This window comes from Apiospora marii, assembly GCF_038362585.1.
Source record: "Apiospora marii strain CBS 49790 chromosome Unknown utg000005l_segment0_segment0, whole genome shotgun sequence".
Taxonomy (NCBI): Eukaryota; Fungi; Ascomycota; class Sordariomycetes; order Amphisphaeriales; family Apiosporaceae; genus Apiospora; species Apiospora marii.
In genome coordinates, this window is record NW_027117377.1 from 3,446,682 (window position 1) to 3,467,770 (window position 21,089).

Genomic DNA, 21,089 nt, shown 5'->3' on the forward strand with positions numbered 1-21,089 from the left:
GGCTGTCCGATTGTGCGGTTGGTGTGGTAAGATCCTATGCTTATGTGGACGAGAAATGCAACCCCGCCCTCACCCACCATCCGGATAGGGACGAGCTTGGGGGCTGTCAACATGAAGCCTGTCCATATCCGTGAACCCCATTGGCGCGTTGGGCATCGTGCAGGTCTCGATATTGCCTGGGCCACACACACTCACTCAGTCCCTACTCGGATTGGTGTGGTATAGTCAGAAGAGAGTAAGAAGGCCATGGGTGCGCTATTGGATTTGCGCATACCGTATAGTACCCATGGGCCAGACCAGACTATGGCATTTGGGTTGGCCATGGGCGGTTGGGATGGACGTTTATTCATACAGGCAGGCAGTTCATATCCCGCATGAGTCAAACTCTCCCAGCCTAGAGAGCTCCCCCTTCTTTGGTATTCATATACACGATTGACAGACAAAATACCACCAGGTCGCAGTGCTACGAAATGGACACGTTCAGAGTCGCGCCATGATTCATTATACTTCTGTCACCGAATAAGCGAATAGTTGTTGATTTGAGCCATGCGCCGCATGCCGACGCAGTACCACCAAGGCGGCCGCGGTGGCAGCTTTGCGCCACTAGCCCAGGACGAGCATGATCATGAGCTTGAAGATGGACACGAGACTGAAGTCGAGGCAGGCGAAGAACGCATATCTGGCCAGCATAGGTTATCGGCGAGGGAACGATTCCAGCATCAGGTTCAGCAAGTGATTCGACAATCCTCACTTACACACGAAGACCAACAATATGAACCCGTTCAGCTCCATAACGAATACGCGGCGCCACTTGCTTCACCCCGTCTGGTCCCGGAAGAGTTCCACGAGATAGACATTGCTGAACTAGCGGGCACCTATGTCGAGTACTACGGGCCGAGGGCGCCGTCCAGCTTGAGCAAGGAGAGCGATGCGCCCACAGAGTCGACCTATGTGGATGACAAGGACAAATTCTTCTGCCATGTATACGAGACACCAATGGTCGGCATCGACGAGAAGAGAGATTCTCTACCGACGAGCAGGCCTCCCAGAGACTTCACTGATTACAGGCCATTCGTTTTGAAGAGCCCATTCTCCTTGCTCCTCTTGCTGTTGCTGGCGACCCTACTCGGCTTAACGGTCTACTCTACACAGGTTCTTCCCACCAAGAACCAACTGTTAAGCTCGCCGAGCTCTCCAAACTCTCCGAGTAACCAAAGCGACGCTGTGCCCGGTCTACGGCTACGAGACCTGGCCACAGTCCGTTTGTATGGCCGCGTTGAGCAGAACGGTAACTCGACGCAGCCTGAACCAGGAAAGGAACAACCTGGCGAAGCCCAGCCGCAAGTGTCTAGCTCGTCGACTGCCGCTGCTTCTCCCCCGGTTAAGAGCACGCCCGCCCAGGCAATCCCTACCCCCGAGGAAACTCCCGCAACTACTGAAGTTGCAGAACCCAGCCCTCCGCCGGAGCAGCACACTCCTTCATCAACGAAAACGCCGTTACCACCACCCGTGAACTCACCTCCCCCAGGCGACGGGGATAATCCACAGCCTTCCCCAACTCCCCCAGAGCCTCAGCCAGCACCCACAAATGGGGATGGGGGTGGAGGGGTCCAGCCACCCCCGGCACCGCCTGACACGACCAAGGACGACACTGCCGAACCAGCGCCTACGGAGAAGCCAGGTGGTCCTGACCCGACACAAGAACCTGCGAAAGTGTGTACTGTTACCAACGTAGTAACAATTACCAAGACGACCACCCTCCCAGAAGTCACGGTAAAAGCTCGTGATCTTCCTGGATCAGGTGGCGACGGAGGCTCCGACAGGCTAGTAGGTGGTCCAGGTCTGGGTGACATTTTCGGCCGTGGCCCCGGAGCTCGAACGAAAAGGATTACGGTCCCTGTGACGAGCTTCTTACCTCGTCAGATCGCGGGCTGTGCTTCCACCACAACGATCGTCATCACCACTGAAACCACTGTGACCATACAGAAAACGGTTACAGCAGGTACTCCAGAGACCACTCCTGATGCTGGTTTGCCTGTTGTAACGACCCATCAAACCCCTCCAGCTCCCGTAGAAACCGGGACGAACCCGGGCGGTGGTGACCCAAATGGTTCTAAGGGACCGAGTCCCCCTAACAACCCAGTTGAAAACACGACCCCAGTAGCAGAACCAGGTCATCAGACTACACTGCAGCCGCAGCCCACTCCTAGCAATGGGAAACCTCCGGCTTCTGATAAACCAACACCCCCCATTCCAATCCCTGCCCCAACCCTAGATGATCCAGGTTCTCAGCCTACACAGCAGCCGCAGCCCACTCCTGGCGATGATAATCCCAAGAACCCGGGTCCCTCAAGCCCTCCGATTGAAACTCCGGCCCCAGGGCCCGACGATCCAGATAAACCAGTCCATCCCCCTTCGCCAAAACCAACCCCCGGGGACGGCAAATCCAAAACTCTGGACAAACAACACCCTCCTGTTCAGGCACCAACCCCAACTCCAGTTCATACCGACCCTGAGACGAAACCGGGCCATCAAGCTCCACCAACGCCCAGTCCCGGCGATGATACGCCCGAAGGACCAGATCAGCCAGAACCCCCAGTGCAAACTCCAAGACCGACCCCTGATCCAGACTCCCCGGACCAAACACCACCACCTCGACCGAACCCTCCAGTTCAAACCCCAACTCCGAATCCAGGCCCACCAGTTCAACCACCAACCCCTGATCCGGGTCATCCAAATAAAACTCCGACCCCTAACCCGGGCAATCCGAAGCCAAGTGCCACGCCTCCTGTTGACCAAGAGCCCAACCCGGTCAACACTCCTCCTTTACAACAGCAACCGACGCCCCCTCTGGCAGCAGACACTACATCTTCCACGATTCCGCAGCCTTTGGCGACATCGGATGCCGATGACGTGCCACCCCCTGTTCTTGGAATAGTTCCAACATCCCTACCGGCCACAAATACTCCAGCGCCTCCACCACAGCAGCAAAAGCCTGAGGAGGAACCGGATGACGAGCCCCTCCGGCCGTTTAATACACCGCCGCCACCATCGAACAAGCCGGGAGACGAGCCGCTCCGACCACTAAATACGCCGCCACCACAGCTGAAAATGCCAGAAGGTACACCCATTCCTCCACACACTATCACGGTGGTAGTGGCTACGGAAGTAGACCAACATTCCACAATGACGAGTACCTCGACCGAGACCACGACGGTAAGTTGTGATATAAGCTAGCTCTCTTGACTATAACTTACTGGCTTGGTAGGACGCCATAGGTGCGGTATTCACGGAAGAACACATCACAACACTAGATGTGGTCCAGAAGGTGGTAGTGCAAACCACGATGATCTACACCGATTGGACAGAAACGCGCGACTTCATGACCTTGCTATACACAACCCTGACAGACGCAGCGGGCAATCCTACGGCGACACGTAGTAGCCTTGTGAACATGGCGCCTTTCTTGACCACCTATACGGACGCCGAGGGAAGGCCGACCAGTACCGGGACTGCGTGGCATCAGAATCAGTGGAGGGTCCGAACCACGACTAACGGGCGCGGAGGCCTCACTACCGAAACGTACGCATCAATGACGACTACATCAACAATGATGAACGAATGGGGCCGTGCCACTGGCACAACGACCATGGTAGTGACTGAAACGCTGGCAGTTACGACGCTGTATGATTCAAACGGCGTCCCGACCAGAACCAAGACCATGTGGGAGCCAGTAACGATGATGACTACGACGATAGTCACACCCACTTCGACAAGCAACTCATCCCGCAATAGCCTCAACACGTCAAGCCTGTCGGCGCTGAACCTCTCCTCTAAAGACTACTTTGTTGGCCTCGTCTTGCCCCCGCTTCTGGCCGTCGCAGTTTCAGTTCCAGTTCGCATACTCGACCAAACAGCCAAGCTATACCAGCCCTTCCACGCGTTGACAAGCAAATACGGGGCCGAGACTGGCGACTCACTTTGCCTACAGTCAAATAGTCTCTTGGGTTTCGTGACAGGCGTTCGGTCACTGATGAGACACCATGTGCTGCTCTCTGTAACCGGCCTGCTACTCTTGATCAACGCGGTTCTCATACCACTCAGCGCCGAAGCCTTTCGTATATCGGTTGGAGATCCTGACTGCTTGTCGCGGACGACTGCTTCGTCCCACTGTGAGGCGATGGTACAGGCCTTCCCTACCCTGGTGAGCATCGCCATTGCATTGCTGAGCGTCATGATGTTGTTGGTCGTGGTCACAGCTGTTACGCTGCGGAAATGGAAGTCGGGCGTTTGGAGAAATCCTTGGAACATTGAAATGATGGGGCAGCTTGCCGCGAACCAGGAGTTCCGCGGATTAATCAAGAAATTCGAACCAAAGAACAACAGCGGCGTCATCACGAACAAGGATGCCATCAAGACGCTTGGCCAAAGGAGATTTGGTCTCAGTGGCTGGTACGACAACTACGGCTGGAACTACGGAATCGTCATCAAGAACGACGCAGGCAGTCTACCAAGAAACCATAAAAGGAAGGTAGGCTTTACCAACAAGAATACCCTGGCAATGCGGAGCAAGGCGATGCCGTTTCGCGTCTTGGGCCTTTGGGGCCGGCTGCTAGCTATTCTGCTGCTGGTCTCTCTGCTCGTCACCTCACTCGTGTACATCAGCACGGGCGCGAACTCGAACTTTGAGCAGTTCATGGATGGCGATTCGTTCGGAGTCCGGTTCTTGTTTTGTGGCGTTGGCGTGGTTATTTCCCTGTATTGGGCCACTTTCTTCAATGGTAAGTTCACCTGGCATGCTACAGACTCCCTTTACTGACTGTGACTCTTCTAGCTGTCGCGTTCCTTGGTCCGTACCGGCTCTACCGCAAGCATTTCGGCATTGCGTCAGTTCTGACCCCGCCCACGAATGCATATTCTGGGCTCTGGGAGGTGGGCAGACGGCGACGTCCCGATATCTATCTGGGTATCGTGGCGTTCACGGCGATTTTGTCTGACGTGCTGCCCATTTTGTTGGCCAATGTCCCCTCCAAGGCCTTGCAGGCGTCCACGGCGCACTTCGTATGCACCTGGTTCGCGGCTGCCATCTTGTCGCTGATGTTGGTTGTCATCACCGGGTCTTTCTTGGTGGACTGGCCTTCCATGTCCATGAATCCCAGCAAAGTCGCCGGGGCCATGTACTTTGCGCAGGACCCCGGGACGTTCCTGGGTGGCTACGCGGTAAGGTCGAGCACGCCGGGCGGAAGGTCAAGTCAGGTGTAGAAGGGGCTAATATAGCACAATATAATAGACGAGTAATGCCATTGTTGTTTTTAATTAATAAATACCAACGCAGCTTCAATAACATCAAGCGTTCGGAAATCGCCGCACGCTTGATCCAGAAAAACATCCCGTACATTTTGTTCCCCCCTTTCCCTCACTGAATCAAACTTCCTCTTCTCAGCTACTACTATTGCCGCTGCCCGGGCCGTACTTGATGCCCACCTCGGCGTTCGTGATGGCGACCCGGGTCCACTCATCCAGCTCCTCCCGCGGCAGCCCCAGGGCGTCATTATCGAGCCCCCGCCGGGCCTCGAAGTTGCCCGCGCCGTCCGGGAAGAAGACGCGCGCGTAGAGTAGCTTCAGGTACCCCGTGCGCTTGCCCGCCTGCATCTCCTCGAGGCCGGCCCGGTACCGCTCGGTTGCTTCCTCGTGCCGGAGCGTCCAGTCCCTTGCGTCGGTGCCCGTCACCCGCAGCACCGACTCGAACATGTCCCGCTGGCTGACCAGGAAGGACGATACGTAGACGAATTTGTTCTGGTAGGTTTCTAGGGAGGGCGCGTCGCCGGGAGACTGGATGGGGAGGCAGAGGAGGTTGGCTACGGCGCGACCGTTTTGCGGCATAGTCTTTTTGAAAATACTGGTCAGTCTTGTGAGGCTTATAATCGTCCGGTATCAGACAAAGCGGAACAGGAGAATGAAGCAGGCTGCGGCTTACGCACTATAGTGTTGATCTTGCGCGTCCCTTCACCATAAAAGGTGAAGGTGCGTCCAGCCCAGTCCAGCCCGTAACACAGCGGGCTGAAACCCAGGCTGAACTCGTACCAGAAGCTCGTGATGACGGCCATCCAGGAGCTGACGCCGAGCTCCTCGATGTGGCGGCGGATCGCGCGCTCGCTGCTGAAGAAGACGTCGTCGGCGAGCTTCTCGTCGGCCATGTCGACGGTCCACTCGTTGGGGAGGACCTGAATTTTACGCTGGGTCAGTGGCGATGCCCTTGTCACAAGTAAAAAGGGCAACTGGCCCTTGAAGGCAAATCGTGGTTACGCACATAAGGGACGCCAGCTACCGCCGCCGCCTCCACGAGCTTCAGCTGCGTCGCCTGCTGGTCCATACCCGTGCTCGGAAGCGTGATAATCAGGGCCTCCTGTCCGCGCAAGGCCTCCACGAGGGTCGAAGGGTTCTCGTAGTCCACCGCCGCCGACGTTACTCCGGCGGGCATGACGCTGGTGCTCCCTTTCCGCGTAATGGCCGTCACTTCGTGCTTGCCTTTCTGCAGCAGTGCTTCGACTATATATTTACCGATGGTGCCGGTGGCCTTTTCAAGTTGGTTAGTTGGCTGACGACGGACGATGATGCTTTGCTGGTGGTAAAGGGGGGTGGAAAATCAAGGAAAGGGGCTTGCGAGCTTACACCAACGATGGCGACTTTCTCGATGAACTTTGACTCGGACATTGTGATTCGAAATTGCTGTTTGTTGGTATGTATGTGTCCGGTAGAAATCATACAAGTAAATAAGTTCTTGGAGTCTTCGAGGGTTTTGTATTATAAGTTCTTGTAACCAGCTCGAGGGGGCTGTTACTATTACTTGTACTAGAATGACAAAGCTATTTCTGCAGATTTCCCCCCTAGGCCCGGCACTCTATCTCCTCACCTGCTTGCCACGCACAGCATAAACCACGGAGTTATCACCACTTACACCCCCTAGAGTAGTGCCACTGCTGCGCGTGTGGTAGCGGCGCTGCCAGGAGTTAAGCGTAGTTGCGGCGATAGCGAGATACCTGATCAGGCTAGTACGGCTGGACAATTTCGATGCCCGCGTCATGCCGTCTCTTTAAAGCCGTCGGGGCGGAAGAGACTTTACGTGGGACATAAGGCACGCAACCCACCACATTAATCCTGGGCATTCAGTAAAAGAGAAAATAGAGAAACATGGCTTGCAGGCCAACAGCTGAGAACTGTCTGTCTGCCTTTCTGTTCATAGCATAAAAAGATAATCGACGAACATCCCAAAGAGATGCATAAATCATCAACGGCATCAAAAAAAAAATCGTGAATCTCGAATCGCGTTGATCAGTTACTCTCTGGCGGGGAATTGAACCCCGGTCTCGAGCGTTTACTGACATTGAAGTTCAATGACAAGCTCGCATACTGACCACTATACTACCAAAGACTCGCTTGTTGAAAAGGCCAGGTGTTTTAAGCGTATATATGGGAATCACAGATCGTAAAAATTCGACTCACGCTAATTCAGGGTCCAACGGGGCTCTCTAATACTCAGCCAATCAAATAACTTTGTTTGGCCTGTCCAAGGTGGGGGACACGACACAGTGACTGGTACATCTCCACGCATTTCTACTGTCCTATTCAATACTTCCAAGCCCCTGCGAGAATAAACCGGCCAAGTCTCCATCAGAATAAACAGGTCTATAAGAGACTTATTATTCCAATATTATTAGCTTATTTCATTGTTATTCCCTGGAGTAAGTGGTATAATCAAGACGGTTCATTCCTGCGGCCGCTTGACTTCCCGTGAATGATCAGCAGGCCAGTATTTAATCAAGTGCTTCAATTAACGGAATGAACAGTATGCCAATAGCACCAAGCAAACCCTGGTATGTATGTACAGTACAGCATAATCCTGCTGGGAGCAGCGTTATAGATCTAAGCCCACATCCCCAATAAGCCCATAAGCGCCATACCGGCGACAAGTCCCACCGAGGCACACGCCGTCTGCACGGCGCCAGCATCGACGAGCTCACCACCGTTGACCCAGTCGTGCGCCCACATCTCAACGATGCCGACCCAGAGCAGGACGCCGGCCGAAAGGGCGTCGAGGAAGCCGATGGCGATGAGGGTGCTGGGGTCCTGGCCGTTGAAGCGCTTCAGCACCGCGATACCGATGGCCATGCCCAAGGGCGTCGTGATACCGAAACCAGCGGCCATCAATAGCTTTCCCCTCAGGCCGAGGCCATTCGGCGATGAAGGCGTGACCAGGGCCGAAGCAGAATTGCCGGGGCTGTCGCCCTCATTCTTAGAAGGACCAGCCGGCTGGGCTGGCGTCTGGGCTGGCGTCTGGGCTGGCGACTGGTTTGCTGCTGGGATAGCCGCGATGCGGGTACCCAGCGCGATGCCTTCGAACAACTGGTGGAAGAGGATCACGATGAAGAGGGTGATGAAGAAAGAATCGCCCGCTACGACAAGCGTGAGACCGACCACTACGGCACGAGATGCTTGTCAGTACGTGCTTCCGTAAGAACGCGACAGGAAAGCTTACATGCCGAATGGAAGAGGATGCCTGCCTCTAGGATCCACACATTGACCGACTCTTTATTGAACTTCGAACAAGTACAGTAATCCTTCAGTCGGTGGCAGATGTAGTCAATGAAGAACGCAGAAGCGAGGCCGCCCATGACGATGGCAGCCGTCGTGCCCTCGAAAGTTATACGGTCTTTGAGACACGGATTGCCGAACATGAGCGAAGCGTGAGTGAACAGCTGTCATTTGCAGGAGCAGTTGTTAGCGCAAGATCCAATTATGCCTAGGAGAAAGGGAGCCAAGTGGCGTACATGAACAAGGGCCGTAGCGATAATGACTCCTGTCCCGAATTGTTTCAGGAACACAGTAATAAGGTTACCGTTCCCCGACAGGATACGTCCGAGGAGGATGGGAACGACGGCGCCGAGGAAACTGGTAACGAGGATCACGAACAGGAGCCCTACTCGGAGCGGGACGTTGTAGTCTCGCTCTCTTGGTCCGCACGACGGCGCGGCTGTCGCCGACCCCTCCGATTGACCGGCGCCTACACAATGCCTAGAAAGCCTTCCCGTTAGTGATGTGATACGCTGATGTGCGAAAGAAGAAACGGGATCCGAGGCGGGCACGTACTCGACGCCGGCATGGAAATGACAATTAGTGCCGCCTTGTTGAGAAGAGGCATCGCCTTGATCGTGGCTGTGGTCGTGGTCGTGATGTTCATCAACGCCTGACTCTCCGCTAGACCCATGTGTGCTACCCTCGGGAGCAACCTCGACGTCATTGCCATCGGGGCCAACGCAGAATCTGTTGTCACCAAGTCAGCCACCGCTCGACAGTAGACACTAGCCGGTAAGAGGACCAAGGTCTTGCTCACATGTCTGATCCGTGCTGGTGGCAGTCCGTATACGCAGGCGGCGGAGGCGTTGTCGCTGTTGCCTGTCCGAGGATCTGGTATTCGGCTGTGCCAAACATGCAAAACCTAGACGAGTCCATCAGCCATGGGTTACACTAGACAAGGCCCATAGGTGCAATCGCTTACACGGTGGCGCCGTGGTTGTGGCAGTCTGATATGGCTGTGACTTGTGGAGAGGCGGTCGTCGACGTGGGAGGCACCGTCGTCGTCTGCTGCTGTCGGCGGGCATGTGGTGCCAGATGGCTTGCCGACGCCCCTCCTAGTGATAAGAGTGACACGAAGATGATGCTAGAAGAGACCATGTTGGATTTATCGATGCAAAAACCGTTGTGCTAAAACAAACAGATAGGCTCACAACTCTGGATGATGGATGATGGATGCTTCATGTATTGGCCATGGACCTGGCTGTTCTGGGGTCTTTTCATTGTCACGTCCGGCCAAGAAGCCGTATGTCTATCAAGGTCCTCACGATTGAAAGTGCAGCCAATGCGGGTGCCTGCCAGTTCCACCATGATGAGATTTCCCATGTTGCGCCAAGCGTGAGTTCCGTAAACGCCAAGAGACACCAGCCAAACAGGAATGGATAATCAATGGTATAAACGACCCAAGGTATATGTTGTAAAGTATTTGAATACGAGTGTGACAACCCGATTTTTACTAGTAGTACTGTATCTATTACCAGCTGTCTGGAAAGTCTGGTTGTTCAGTTGGAAAGCCCGCTTTCTTATTGGTGTCCCTACTGCCTTGGCGATGGGGATAGAGTTGGGAAGTAGGTATGGACGCAAAAAGACGATGGCGTAGACACCTTGATGGCTACCAAGCAATTGCCAAGCCGGAGAGGCAGCCACGACCAAGAACCTAGCGAGGAAGGAAAAAACGGCCATCCTGACTTGGCATCTTTGCCCGGAATGTTTCGACTTTGACAAGCTATGGCCGCACTTTACATATCACATCTGAATTGGCGTTCGTCCGGGTCAAACATGGTGGCAGTTGCCAGTGCTCAACACAAATCTTTGAATAAAAAGTAGGTACATACCTTGAAGAGCCTCACGAATGCATAGGCTTCTCGTGGCAGGCACCATGCATGGCATATCACGGAAAACAACCAATACACGCAAAGCAATTGAATCACGTCGTTGTGCATTTACACCTTGCGCTTGCTATATCCACTTGATCAGACCGATACCTTGCCAAGATGCCCCAAGCCTACCAGACCACCGAGGCAGATTGAAAGGAAATCTTTGGCATGGACTCGTCTACTCATCCAACATCACCGCTGCCAATGCCACATCACACCATACCATACCATATCGAATCAAACCGCCCTTCCACTGGCAGTCACTTCTCTCTTGCGCTACTGACCCACTCCATAGAGTGCTACCCTTGATGCATCTTAGATAATGATGAGCTGTGTAGGCATGGTTGTTAGTCTATATTGTCTTTACGGATAGGAGTGACTCGTATTGTTCCAAGCCTACCTCGATGAGCTTCTCGGTCAGAGCAAAGCACTGCTTGTCGGGTTCCTGGCCCTGGCTGAACGAGCACGATCTCCAAAGGCCTCCGAAGCCCACGTCTTCGAGTATTTCGTTGAGGACACCGCTCGTCTCCATCGCCGCCGAAATATTGGGGTCCGCCGTCATGGCCTGGAGCAACTCGTGGGCGGCTTCGAGCGTGGTGGAGTTTTGGCAGTGCAACAGGATATCATCCAGTATCTGTACGATTGGGTAGCTCCTAGAAAATAAGAAATACAGATGGTTAGCTTCGATGGCGTCTTTCCCGTTCTCGGCTATCCCATAGAAACCGTATCGCCTGGGGTAGAACTCACAGATGAGCAACGACAGCAGGCCGGATGGCAGCCAGCTCGTTCAGCCACAAGAAGGTGCGATGCTGCACAGAATCTTGCAGATACTGGAAATCCACGAGCGCAATGGCCGTGTTCAGTAGCAGGTCCTTGTCCTTGACCATGTTGATTCCCGGATTCGTCCGCACTTGCGGCATCGTCATCACACTCATCGGGTTGATGCCGGATTGCCACAGTGTTTCCTTGAGCTCGTCCGACCCCACTGTCCGCGATTGCACGAGGGCGAAGTATGGAGATGCAAGCATCTCCGATGGGAGCTGTTCGGGCCGTCCGACCACGGGGTGGCTCATCTCCAAGAGGGTCGAGAGAACGCGCAGGCCAGTGCCCTTGGTCATGGTGTCCGTCAATCCACGGATGAGGCACGCACCTATGGCGAAGTGGAAATTCTCAACCGTGAAGTGGATGCCATACAAGTCATCCAGTGGCAGCGCAGCATCTTCTAGTTGGGCACGGCCTTGGATCAATACTTGTGCCATCTTTCCGTTGCGCACTTCCCCAGACGATCCAATGTTGGTAAGCACCGCCTCCAGAAAATTGGCTGCACAATTGAACAGGCTTGGAGGAACCAAGCGAAGTAAAGAAATTGCAAGCCAGAACAGCTGTAGGCCATACCGAGATGTTGTCAGCAGCTTGCCCATCATTTTCGACAGCGAAGTCACAATAGCAATGAGCATCTCGTTGTTGTCTTCGCCGAACCGGCCCACCGCGCTACGGAGGGCGACCAGAACCTGATACAGGAGATCGTCGTCAACTTCTTCCCTGGCCAGGCATCCCATCACTGTGAAAGCTCTCGGCTGGACTGCAGGGTTGTTCTGGAACGCGGTACTGGCCACCAGGCTCATCCACCTGGACCGCCAAGCATTGGCCATGTCTATGGATGGAGCAGCAGTAGAGCAGATGTCGAAGAGGAGGGCAGCCAGACTCTCCGTGCCGCCGAGGGTTTGCCCGTTCTCTTGGTTCGTCGAGATGGAGGCGCCATCGCGAGTAAACACCGGGGGAGAGAAGATGTCGTTTCTCGGTTCTGACAGGGTGTCGAGAGCGCCACGGAGTTTCGACAGTTTCGCTTCTTCCAGATTGAACGAGGTGCAGGCGGCATGGATGGAGTTAATGAGAAGCCTGTGTACTAGAATGCGAACATCCGAAGGGCCTGTATTGGCAAGCATGGTGACGACGTGGAAGATCTCGGGGAGATAGAGCTGAGATTGGACGCCGCAGTCAAAAGACAATGACAGACAAAACTGAAGCAGGGTACAGATCTCGGGCCAGACAGCGTTATCCGGCATGTACTTGGTAGGTCGCTGGGATGACCTGTTGAGGGCCTTGCGCAAGCGCGAGATGATCTTGCCCCTGAGTGTAATGGTGCCCATCGCCGTGATTATGGACGTCAGGCACTGGGTCTGCTCATCATGCATTCCAAGCGCCAACGCTGCCTTCAACACTTCCTCGAGGAATATATCGAGTAGGGTTTCGTCCTTGTATATGGACGGCCATACAGTGTGCTCCAAGGTCAGGTTGAGAGTGGGGTCTGTAATAGTCACATCGATGAGTTTGCGGAAGATGACGGCGATCCTCTCCTTGCCCTTCTCGCTGTCAGCTTCGTCTCCAAGGAGTGAGGTTCGAAGACTCGGTAGCCAAGGTGCCATATATGCCAGGCTCAGTGGCTTTTGTTCGTCCGAGAAGCTTTCCCAGCCCACAAAGAATTCGTTTAAGAAGTCTGATGTCAGTTGAGGCTCTTCCTGGGCCAAATGCTTGCTGATGTTGACGATGAATTGGGTCGGATCAAGAGGAACAGCGATATCTGGTAACAGTCAGTATCAGCGTAACAACGTTATAATGTATTCGGGTAAAGTTACCTCGGATACACATGAACTTGGAAGCAGCCTTGAATTTGAAGGCGCGGCATAGGGCACCGAGCAAGTTATAAGAAGAAAGCCGTAGGACGGGATCCGCAGCAGCAAGGTTTGTGAGAGCAAGGTTGAGCAGGGTTCCGGGAACGTCTTGTGGTCGAATAAGCCTTTCGTATGACTTCAATGTCCTCGTATCTTTGCCGTACTTGGCTTTCGCACCACGAACGGCCTGCAGGACGTCCGCTTTCTTAGGGCTCTGGAAGTACATGACTATCTTGCCATTGTCTGCGCGCAGACCAAATGCAGAGTCGTCGTCAGTTGGGATGGATGTCGGAGCTTCTTCCACCTCGCCCAACCTGAAGATATCGTTGACGGTGGCGTGAAGGCGGAAGCCTGGGTGCACCTCCTGTTTCTTCGTCGTCGTGACTTGGACGAACTGGCTGCCAACTTTGATGATGACCTCAATCTGGCCCCGGGTTTTGGATAGCCTGGTTATGGATTGGAACACATATCTCGTATCCGTTACGACGCTGATGGTCTCCTTTGGCAGATGCAGTTGGCTGAGGTGGAAATGTGACTGAAGGTCTTGAAGACTTCCAATAAGGTGGTAATCGACATTGCCTGGGTTGAATATACTCGTATCGTTCTTCGTAGCTAAGCGAAGAATGCGGCGGAGGCATTTCCTACGGCCAGTCAGGAGCGGAAAAGGGGGGGTTGACTTGAGAGCGAACGTACCTGAACGCACTGTTCATGTTGTAGACATAGATGCGGGATAGCGAACGGGAAATCTCGGTGGGACTCAGGAGCTCAAGCTTCTTGAAAAGGTCATCTTGGGGCTCGTTCTGTCCGTTGTAGCAGGTTGCATCGATAAGGAGGCCAAAAGGCCGATGCCATAAGCGACTTGCGATCTGCATGATAATTAGCCGTGATAGTCCGATGGCAATGCGGCCGCAGTGGGAGCCCCGTAGCTGGGCACAGAGAGAGAGTCTCATTCGTACCTTCAAGTAGCAGTATATAAGGGTATCAAAGTCAATAGAGTCAGAATCGATATGACGGAGGATCACACAAATGATTGACAGCCCATCCTAGAGAGGCAAGAATTAGTAAACGGTCCTCATCTGCGGCAGTAGATGGGCATACCTTGCTCTCGCCACCATCGTATACAGCTCGCGAGGTCATGAACGATTCGGTGCTGCGGAAGGCATTGCGAAGCATGAAGTGCTGGAATCTGGAATAGGCAAGGGGAGCATTGGCGGAAATCTGGGGTCGGTTCCAAGTAACAGCAAGGGGAGGAGGTCCCAGGGTGGTAACAAGGTTACGTAAAGGTTCAATAGCCGGGGAACGCCCACGAGCCAGTTCGCTTGGAGACCGCACATAGTCTCTTCTCGTCTGTGTCATGAGCTTCTGCCGGACCTGATCCCAATGGTCATACAGAAATCTGTGAAGTGCCACGCACGAACCAAAATCGAAGGTTTCGGTCTCCAGGGAAGGGGTGCCAAGGGTGTCAGCGTCAGGCGGGATCGAAATTTCTCGAAGAAACTGAGTCACGCGGTATATGTTTTGCGCGAGAAAGTCGTTCAGGGGGTACATATAAGGCTCTTTGGCGCCAAATAAGACGTTATTTGCCAGGTTCTGGATGACTTTGGCGATCAGGAGTAGGCCACGCCGCATCTCTTTGGACGGTGCCACGCTTACCAGCCCTTCGGCTTCAGGCGCCACAATGGCAGGGCAGAAGAATCTCAAGAAGATGAAAGCGCCAACTGCTGTGTACTTGGCCTCGGGGAATCTGGTCATCACTGCGGCGGAGATGATGCTGCAGATTTTCCTGAACGAGGCTGGAATGGTAGCCGACGAGGCCCTGATATCATCAATGAATACCTTTGCAACGATACGCAACTGTAGTGCGTTCTTCTGCACCTCTTCCTGCGAGTGAATTCGCGCCGGGTCGAGTTCGAGATCGAGATCCTTGGAGGTCAACATGAGACGCTCAACCACCTTTTGTAGAGTTCCACGTAGGTAGTCGGCACCTTTCCATTTTGCGTAGACAGAAAGTATCTTGGTGGCCACACAGTTTCGACGCAGGATCTCCGACTCGTTTTCAGTGTCTTCGATCTCTTGTTTGATGAGTGCTTCCATGAGCTCGAAGGTCAGACCACGCGTCTCGAAGATGTTGAGCAGCGATATCGTCAGCTCATCAACTTCACTGCTGGGACAGACGGTGCTAATGGCGACAGCAAGGTGCAAGTCGTGAGTCAGAATGTCCAGCAACTCCTCATACCTCTCGCTGACGGCGGCATCTGACAGGTTGCTGAACTCGGTCCCCTGAACCAAAATATTGTAGAGGACTTTGACAAAGGCGGTACGGATTTCGACATTCTCATGGTATCCAATGCTAAGCGAATGTTTGAGGCCGACATCAATGTTTGCACTGAGCAGGTTTGAAAGAATGGTGATTGCCAGATCCCCCGATGACGTTGATTCGTCTCGATTGGTAGAGGGAATCAGCATATCACCTCTGTGGATATCCATAGGCTCATAGTTGAGAAGAGATAGGAATCTGTTGAAATAAGTGTGGAACATTTGCGACTTCAACTCGCTCGTGCCAGCATCGTTTTGTCCATCCCCGGGCTGTAAGGGGAGGCGGTAGGTCAGCTCTGCAAGGGAGCGAAGACATGCTCTGTCGAGGTCTCTCTGGATCCGGGTCATTTCATCTTGGCGAACGCCTCCGTAGCCTCCATCGCGGGGCGAGCGAGGGCGTGCGATCCATCCGAAGATGAATTCAAGGAGCTGGTTCCGGATTCGCACATCGTCACGCAAGTTCAGATGCTCCTTTTTGCGTGTCACCACTTCGCAAAGCTGGCAGACCTTGATCTTAACTCTCAAGCAGCCCAGGTTGTCAGGGGCGCTGTCTAAGAATTTAGCAAAGTTCAGGGTCAAAGACCCTAGGTGAACCGATGCAGCTGCACCCAGGTCAGAGGGCGTGTCCAATCGATCAACAAGTACTTTCAACAGAGATGAGGTCTGCTCAGCAAAAATAATCTCGCCATCCTGGCTTTTGCCGGCTGTTTCGAGAGCACCGGTAAACAGAACCTCGAGCTCGGACTCCAAGGCCTTGAACAAAGGTTGGTAGAGGTTGGGCGAGATCTCGACGGATAAAACTTCTCTCATCGACTCCCTCACTCGCACGTTGCTGCAAGCAAGGAGTTGGATCCCGAGACGCAAGTACCGACTCAGTAAAGTTTCTTCGTAATTCTCCGATGATAACCGGTCGATCCAACGCAGTCCTCCGACGGCGGGCTCATCCAGGTTGTAAGTTTGATCGGCTACGCATATTCCGCCAAGAGAAGCGAGAAATCCCGAATAGTTCCGCCATTCCGTCAGAGAGCGATCGTCCACGCTGTCGATAGGAGTTGTTGAGACGTCTTTAGATAGATACATCCATCTGTCAAACGCAATTTCCCAAGCCTCCAGAATACCTACGCTGGGACATTGCATACGACGGAGCAAGTTTCGTACTCGCTTTTGAAAAGCGACCACGCCGGTAAATCTGAAAGCGCGAGACGCTATCTCTGAGAATACTTCGCTGTTCCGCAAGAGGGGCACCGTCGTTTTTGTCGTCTCCGAAGCTGAATCGACGATACGACATTCGTCGTTGAACAAGCCGATGCACGACGTGACAAGCTGACATGTCTCGATATCGGCGGAGTTGAGGGAGACTAGAAAGAGGGTCTCTAATTTTGCGGTTACCGTCGTCCTCTCAGGAATCTCTTCTGTGATCTCCGATAATTCCTATGAGATTGTCGTGAGCACCGCGCTACTTCCATCGTAATCGCCGTGTACTTACTTTAATATTGGTGAGTAACAACAGCCGGGATTCAAGGTAGCCATGGATCGACTCCAAGACTGTACTGTCGCCTTGTTGCATGTATTTGATGCACATCGACATGAGAGAGAGCGAGCTGGCTGAATATTAGTATACCGGCACCTGCCAGTAATCACGGATTGACTGTGCTTACGTAAGTTTCCAGAATTTGATTTTGAACCCCTGAGTCTCAAGTCTCTTGGCTTTGCGTAGGGAAACCAAGATGCCATCGGGTGTCAAAAGGCGATGCGCCATTGCGCTGGACAGTGATCTGACCTGGTCATTCGCCGATACCAAGCAAGAGATGAACGCTTCGAAATTATCTTCGTAGAATTTATCCGTGCTATCAGCAGGTGCATTATCGAAAAGTGTCGTCGGTGATGCATCCAGGAACTTGAGAATCGTGCATATCATGGCAGTATTCGAGGCACTGGTTTCGGAAGCCTTGCGCTGAGAGGTATGGTCGCCTAGATACATGTCTGTTGATACAGCAAGCATTGTCTTCATCTGTTCCTGGATGAAGCCTGCGACTTCAAGGAAAAGGGGACGGTACTGTTCAGCTTGGCGCTGTCGCGCGAAGTAAGAACATGCTTGTATCAAAGAAATCTTGAACATCTGCGGGGCAGATGGGTGCAGACACGCCTGTACAAGAGACTCGACCGATCCCTCGAAGTTGAGGTGAGTCAGGCTGATCAGGGCAGCCGTTGTGAGATCCTGATCGAACCCACTGCCATCCAAGCTTGGGGAGTACCTGCGGAACACGGCATCTCGTACTTCATCCTGGACATCCATGGCATAACTGACAAAAGCGGCATCGCTATCGACGTCGAAGTGGCGGGCTGCACGCAAGAGACAGACCAGGCAGTACCCCGCGATTTCGTTTTGGTTTCTTAGCTGTTTTCTCAGGCTGTCCAGGAATTGTACCTTCTTGGCCATGCTGCCGCTTTTGGCCTCCCGCAAGTTACTGGCCACTTCAAAGACTTCTGGCACAAGGAAGAGCAGCATCATCTGCAAAGGCTGCAGCATTGTTTTCCTTCTGGTGCTGTCTGTGATGGTCTGCGTCATGTCGAAAAGGGTATCAGCACCGCCGTCCAGCCTCCTACGCTGATTGTGTAACCTGACAAACTCCTGAGGATACCGATCAAGCCACCGTATGATCATAAGCGGAGTGACAATTGCAATAGTACTCTGGAAGGGCTTTCGGAAATGGAGAAAGCTAGAACACAGTTCTTGGATGACCTGCCCCAGCTTCTGGCTATCGAGCCAAGCGTATGAGAGCAAGCGTAAGATCACTAGAGACAACTTCTCATCTTCGGCCAAGGCCTGCGGCTGCGGCGCACCAGCTTGAACCGGCACCGCCGCTCGAACAGTATAAATCACGCTCCTGAAGTATTCGAACGCCGCGGGCCAGCTTGATGCAGTCAGAAATTCACAAATTGACCTTATATGCGGCTCGACATCCTGTGGCAGCAAAGTGCTGGCGCCGTTGCCTTCGCCAAGTTCATCGGAACTGCTTGACGATACGCCTCGAGAGGGGAGCTCTCCGTATCTCGGGTCCAAGACCGCCTTTGCGGTATCCTCGTCTAGTATCGACCGCGCAGGGAGCGCATAACCGTCGGGCAGAGGTTCCAGCATATGTTTAAAATGATCCAATATCCTCGCGACAAGGGCATTGTCGAGTCGCTGCAGGTTGATAGCGGCGGAAGGCGGCCGCCCATTCTGGTATGCCGCGTCTTTTCCGGCATCGTCTCCGTCTTGCTGCTCCTTCCAATTCGCGCGACAGCAATCGGCGGCCAATGCTAACACATACAGCTCGGATAGAAGTATATGGGTTGGGTGTGTCACAAAGCTTTTATAGGGGCGGCCCAATTCTTCCAAAAGCGTCACCAGAGAATCCAGCACAACTGATACCGACGAAGAGCTGATCTTGATCAAAGTTTGGCGAGTAATCACAGCTATCTCATCCTGGCGTAGGTCCTGGGCGTGCGTGCCGGTACGGTGTGGGAGCTGGCATGAAGCTATATTAGCAAGGCGAACAATAACTATGTGAGGCCCTCGACAGGGGCCCCGAAGCCACAGCGCGTGTTGCCGCCGGAAAAGAAAGGGAGTTATGATGTATAGTGTACCCTGGTAGTAAGTCTTTCGACCAAGCAGCCCACGAGGCCCGCGTCGCCATTCATCTTGTAAACCGTAGGCTCGAGATCGAGAAGCCACTCGTCATGGTGACGGTGCCATATACAAGCGGTAGTGTCGGAGGGAGAGTTTGCCAAAGACTCGTCGCAAATGATAGTAGATGGTATGTCTCGGGACTCTGTGGCTAGTAGCGGCTCGAAAGGTACCTGGCGCGCCGGTGTGGTTGCTGTGGAGGTTGGGATCTCGTGTGCGTGCGCGGAGCTGAATCGACGGATGGGTGCCGGAGCTGGGAGTCTGGGTTGCGGGTGCGGAAAATAGGTAACAAGAATGCGCCGGGTGACAAGTCGGTTCAAAGAATAGGATCTAGGAGTTTGCAGCTCGAGGAATGGGCACCGGGGTATATGCGCGGTTGTTTGTTTGCGACTGCGAGCAGTGGTTTGTTACTAGTGGTGTGCATGGATCGAGGTTGGGTGGATATATATTGATTGGAATGGTGTCGCAACTGTGCAGCTCGGCAGACCCTGTGATAGTGATCTGATAGACAGTGCCGGGTTGGGGGGCTCTCGAGACCAAAAGGGAAGATCCGTAGCGGTCCCAAACGCCTAAGCTAAAGCAAGAAGAGTCCGGCAGGCGAGACTAGGCACGATATGGAGACCTGGCCTCTCGTAAAGCGGCCCCGACAGCTCGATTTGATCAACTATTGATGAATCAATCGATCAGTTTGCTTGAGAATTTCCCAGTGAGGAGGTCCCCTAATCCCGGTTCCTAGTCTGAAGGAGGATAAGAGGTCGTGGCGTGCGGGGGGGACTGGACATTTACGCCAATGAGCCGGGCTTGCGTTGAAGAAAAGTGACCAAATGTAAGTTATGTGCCCACCGGTAATTTTGGCTGCTTTTTTGTTTGATTTGACTCCTGACGAGCGCGGAAAGACTCGTCCTCGGCCGGCGAGGAGCGCAAGGTCCCCCGGGTCGCTGGACCCTGTTGCTGTTCTCCCTATGACTACTTACATGTACTTATATTTCTTTTCCAATTGTCCTCCGCTCATTCTCCCTCTCTACATTGAAGCGCTAATATGGCATACATGATGCATCCTATCTGGAGCACGGAGTACGTAGGCGGTATCTATTGCGAGGTGAAGAAGACGACCTGCTTGGGTTACGAGGCTAGCGTCACGGCGATCGCTGATTAGGCGAGTGGTAGACTGCTGTGCTCCGGCCAGCGGGGTAGTCCCTGCACTTGGCCTGCACAGGCGGTTTCGGTGCGCGCTGGGGAGCCAGCGCACCTCAGGATCATTCCGGTGCATGGTATGGGTCAATTGTAGGGGGCTCTCGATAGTCGTCAGAGCCTGACGGACGTAATTTCTTGTTGGGCAGAAGTCTTTCGTGATCGCCGCCAGGCATGCTTTGCTTTTTGGCTTCTCAGTATCGGTTCAATTATGGTGAAACACAAGAGTTACAGAGAGCCTGTACCGGGGGTCCTTTGATTCTACCAGACACAAGATAGGAGAAGAAACAAAGCCACCCGATGTCACGCTCTGCAACTGTAGACCGCAATGGCGCAACAGTGCAACATGCCTTGCGTGCTCTTACAGTCTCTGAGGAACATGTGGGCTTTGCACTGACTGGAATCTAATAAGGTTACCCACATGGAATAGAACCGCGTCTGGTGCAGGTGTAATCTGCGACCTAGCCTATACGTCACGCGTAAGCCACCAGTAAACTCGAGGCTGTATCGTATTCGATCAGGGATGCATACGTCACAGAAGATATAGATCGTGGGCAACTGAGAAAAAAAAAAAAGTATCTTCTTCATACATATGCCTGTGTTTATAAGAAGCACATTCCCAGTGCATCATCATCTACCACTATGGAGGCGGTGAGCACCTGGAAAAGTTGGCTGGTCGTGGGATATATGGTGCAGGGATCAACCGATTTTGGAGCAAACGGTCAATGGCCC

The 21,089-nt window shown here is 53.5% G+C and overlaps 4 protein-coding genes across 4 annotated transcripts; 1 reads left to right on the top strand and 3 right to left on the bottom strand.

Moving 5' to 3' along the window:
* Positions 1-546: 546 nt before the first annotated feature.
* PG985_008992 (uncharacterized protein) lies at positions 547-5,262 on the top strand (the record flags this gene model as incomplete). The annotated part of the gene is made up of 3 exons (XM_066828760.1): positions 547-3,216; positions 3,269-4,781; positions 4,835-5,262. The coding sequence occupies 3 exons, from the start codon at positions 547-549 to the stop codon at positions 5,260-5,262; spliced, it is 4,611 nt and encodes a 1,536-aa protein (XP_066683672.1).
* Positions 5,263-5,439: 177 nt separating this feature from the next.
* Positions 5,440-6,714, bottom strand: PG985_008993 (CipA protein; the record flags this gene model as incomplete). The annotated part of the gene is made up of 4 exons (XM_066828761.1): positions 5,440-5,886; positions 5,982-6,224; positions 6,311-6,577; positions 6,673-6,714. The coding sequence occupies 4 exons, from the start codon at positions 6,712-6,714 to the stop codon at positions 5,440-5,442; spliced, it is 999 nt and encodes a 332-aa protein (XP_066683673.1).
* A 296-nt stretch (positions 6,715-7,010) lies between these two features.
* On the bottom strand, positions 7,011-9,732 carry PG985_008994 (zip zinc transporter; the record flags this gene model as incomplete). Its single annotated transcript, XM_066828762.1, has 6 exons — positions 7,011-7,049; positions 8,014-8,477; positions 8,537-8,756; positions 8,829-9,072; positions 9,148-9,321; positions 9,557-9,732. The coding sequence occupies 6 exons, from the start codon at positions 9,730-9,732 to the stop codon at positions 7,011-7,013; spliced, it is 1,317 nt and encodes a 438-aa protein (XP_066683674.1).
* A 1,091-nt stretch (positions 9,733-10,823) lies between these two features.
* On the bottom strand, positions 10,824-19,180 carry PG985_008995 (neurofibromin 1; the record flags this gene model as incomplete). The annotated part of the gene is made up of 10 exons (XM_066828763.1): positions 10,824-10,838; positions 10,909-11,161; positions 11,256-13,089; positions 13,145-13,821; positions 13,874-14,046; positions 14,137-14,223; positions 14,279-16,927; positions 16,983-17,097; positions 17,155-19,007; positions 19,127-19,180. 10 exons carry the CDS (start codon positions 19,178-19,180, stop codon positions 10,824-10,826), a joined length of 7,710 nt encoding a protein of 2,569 aa, XP_066683675.1.
* Positions 19,181-21,089: the final 1,909 nt, after the last annotated feature.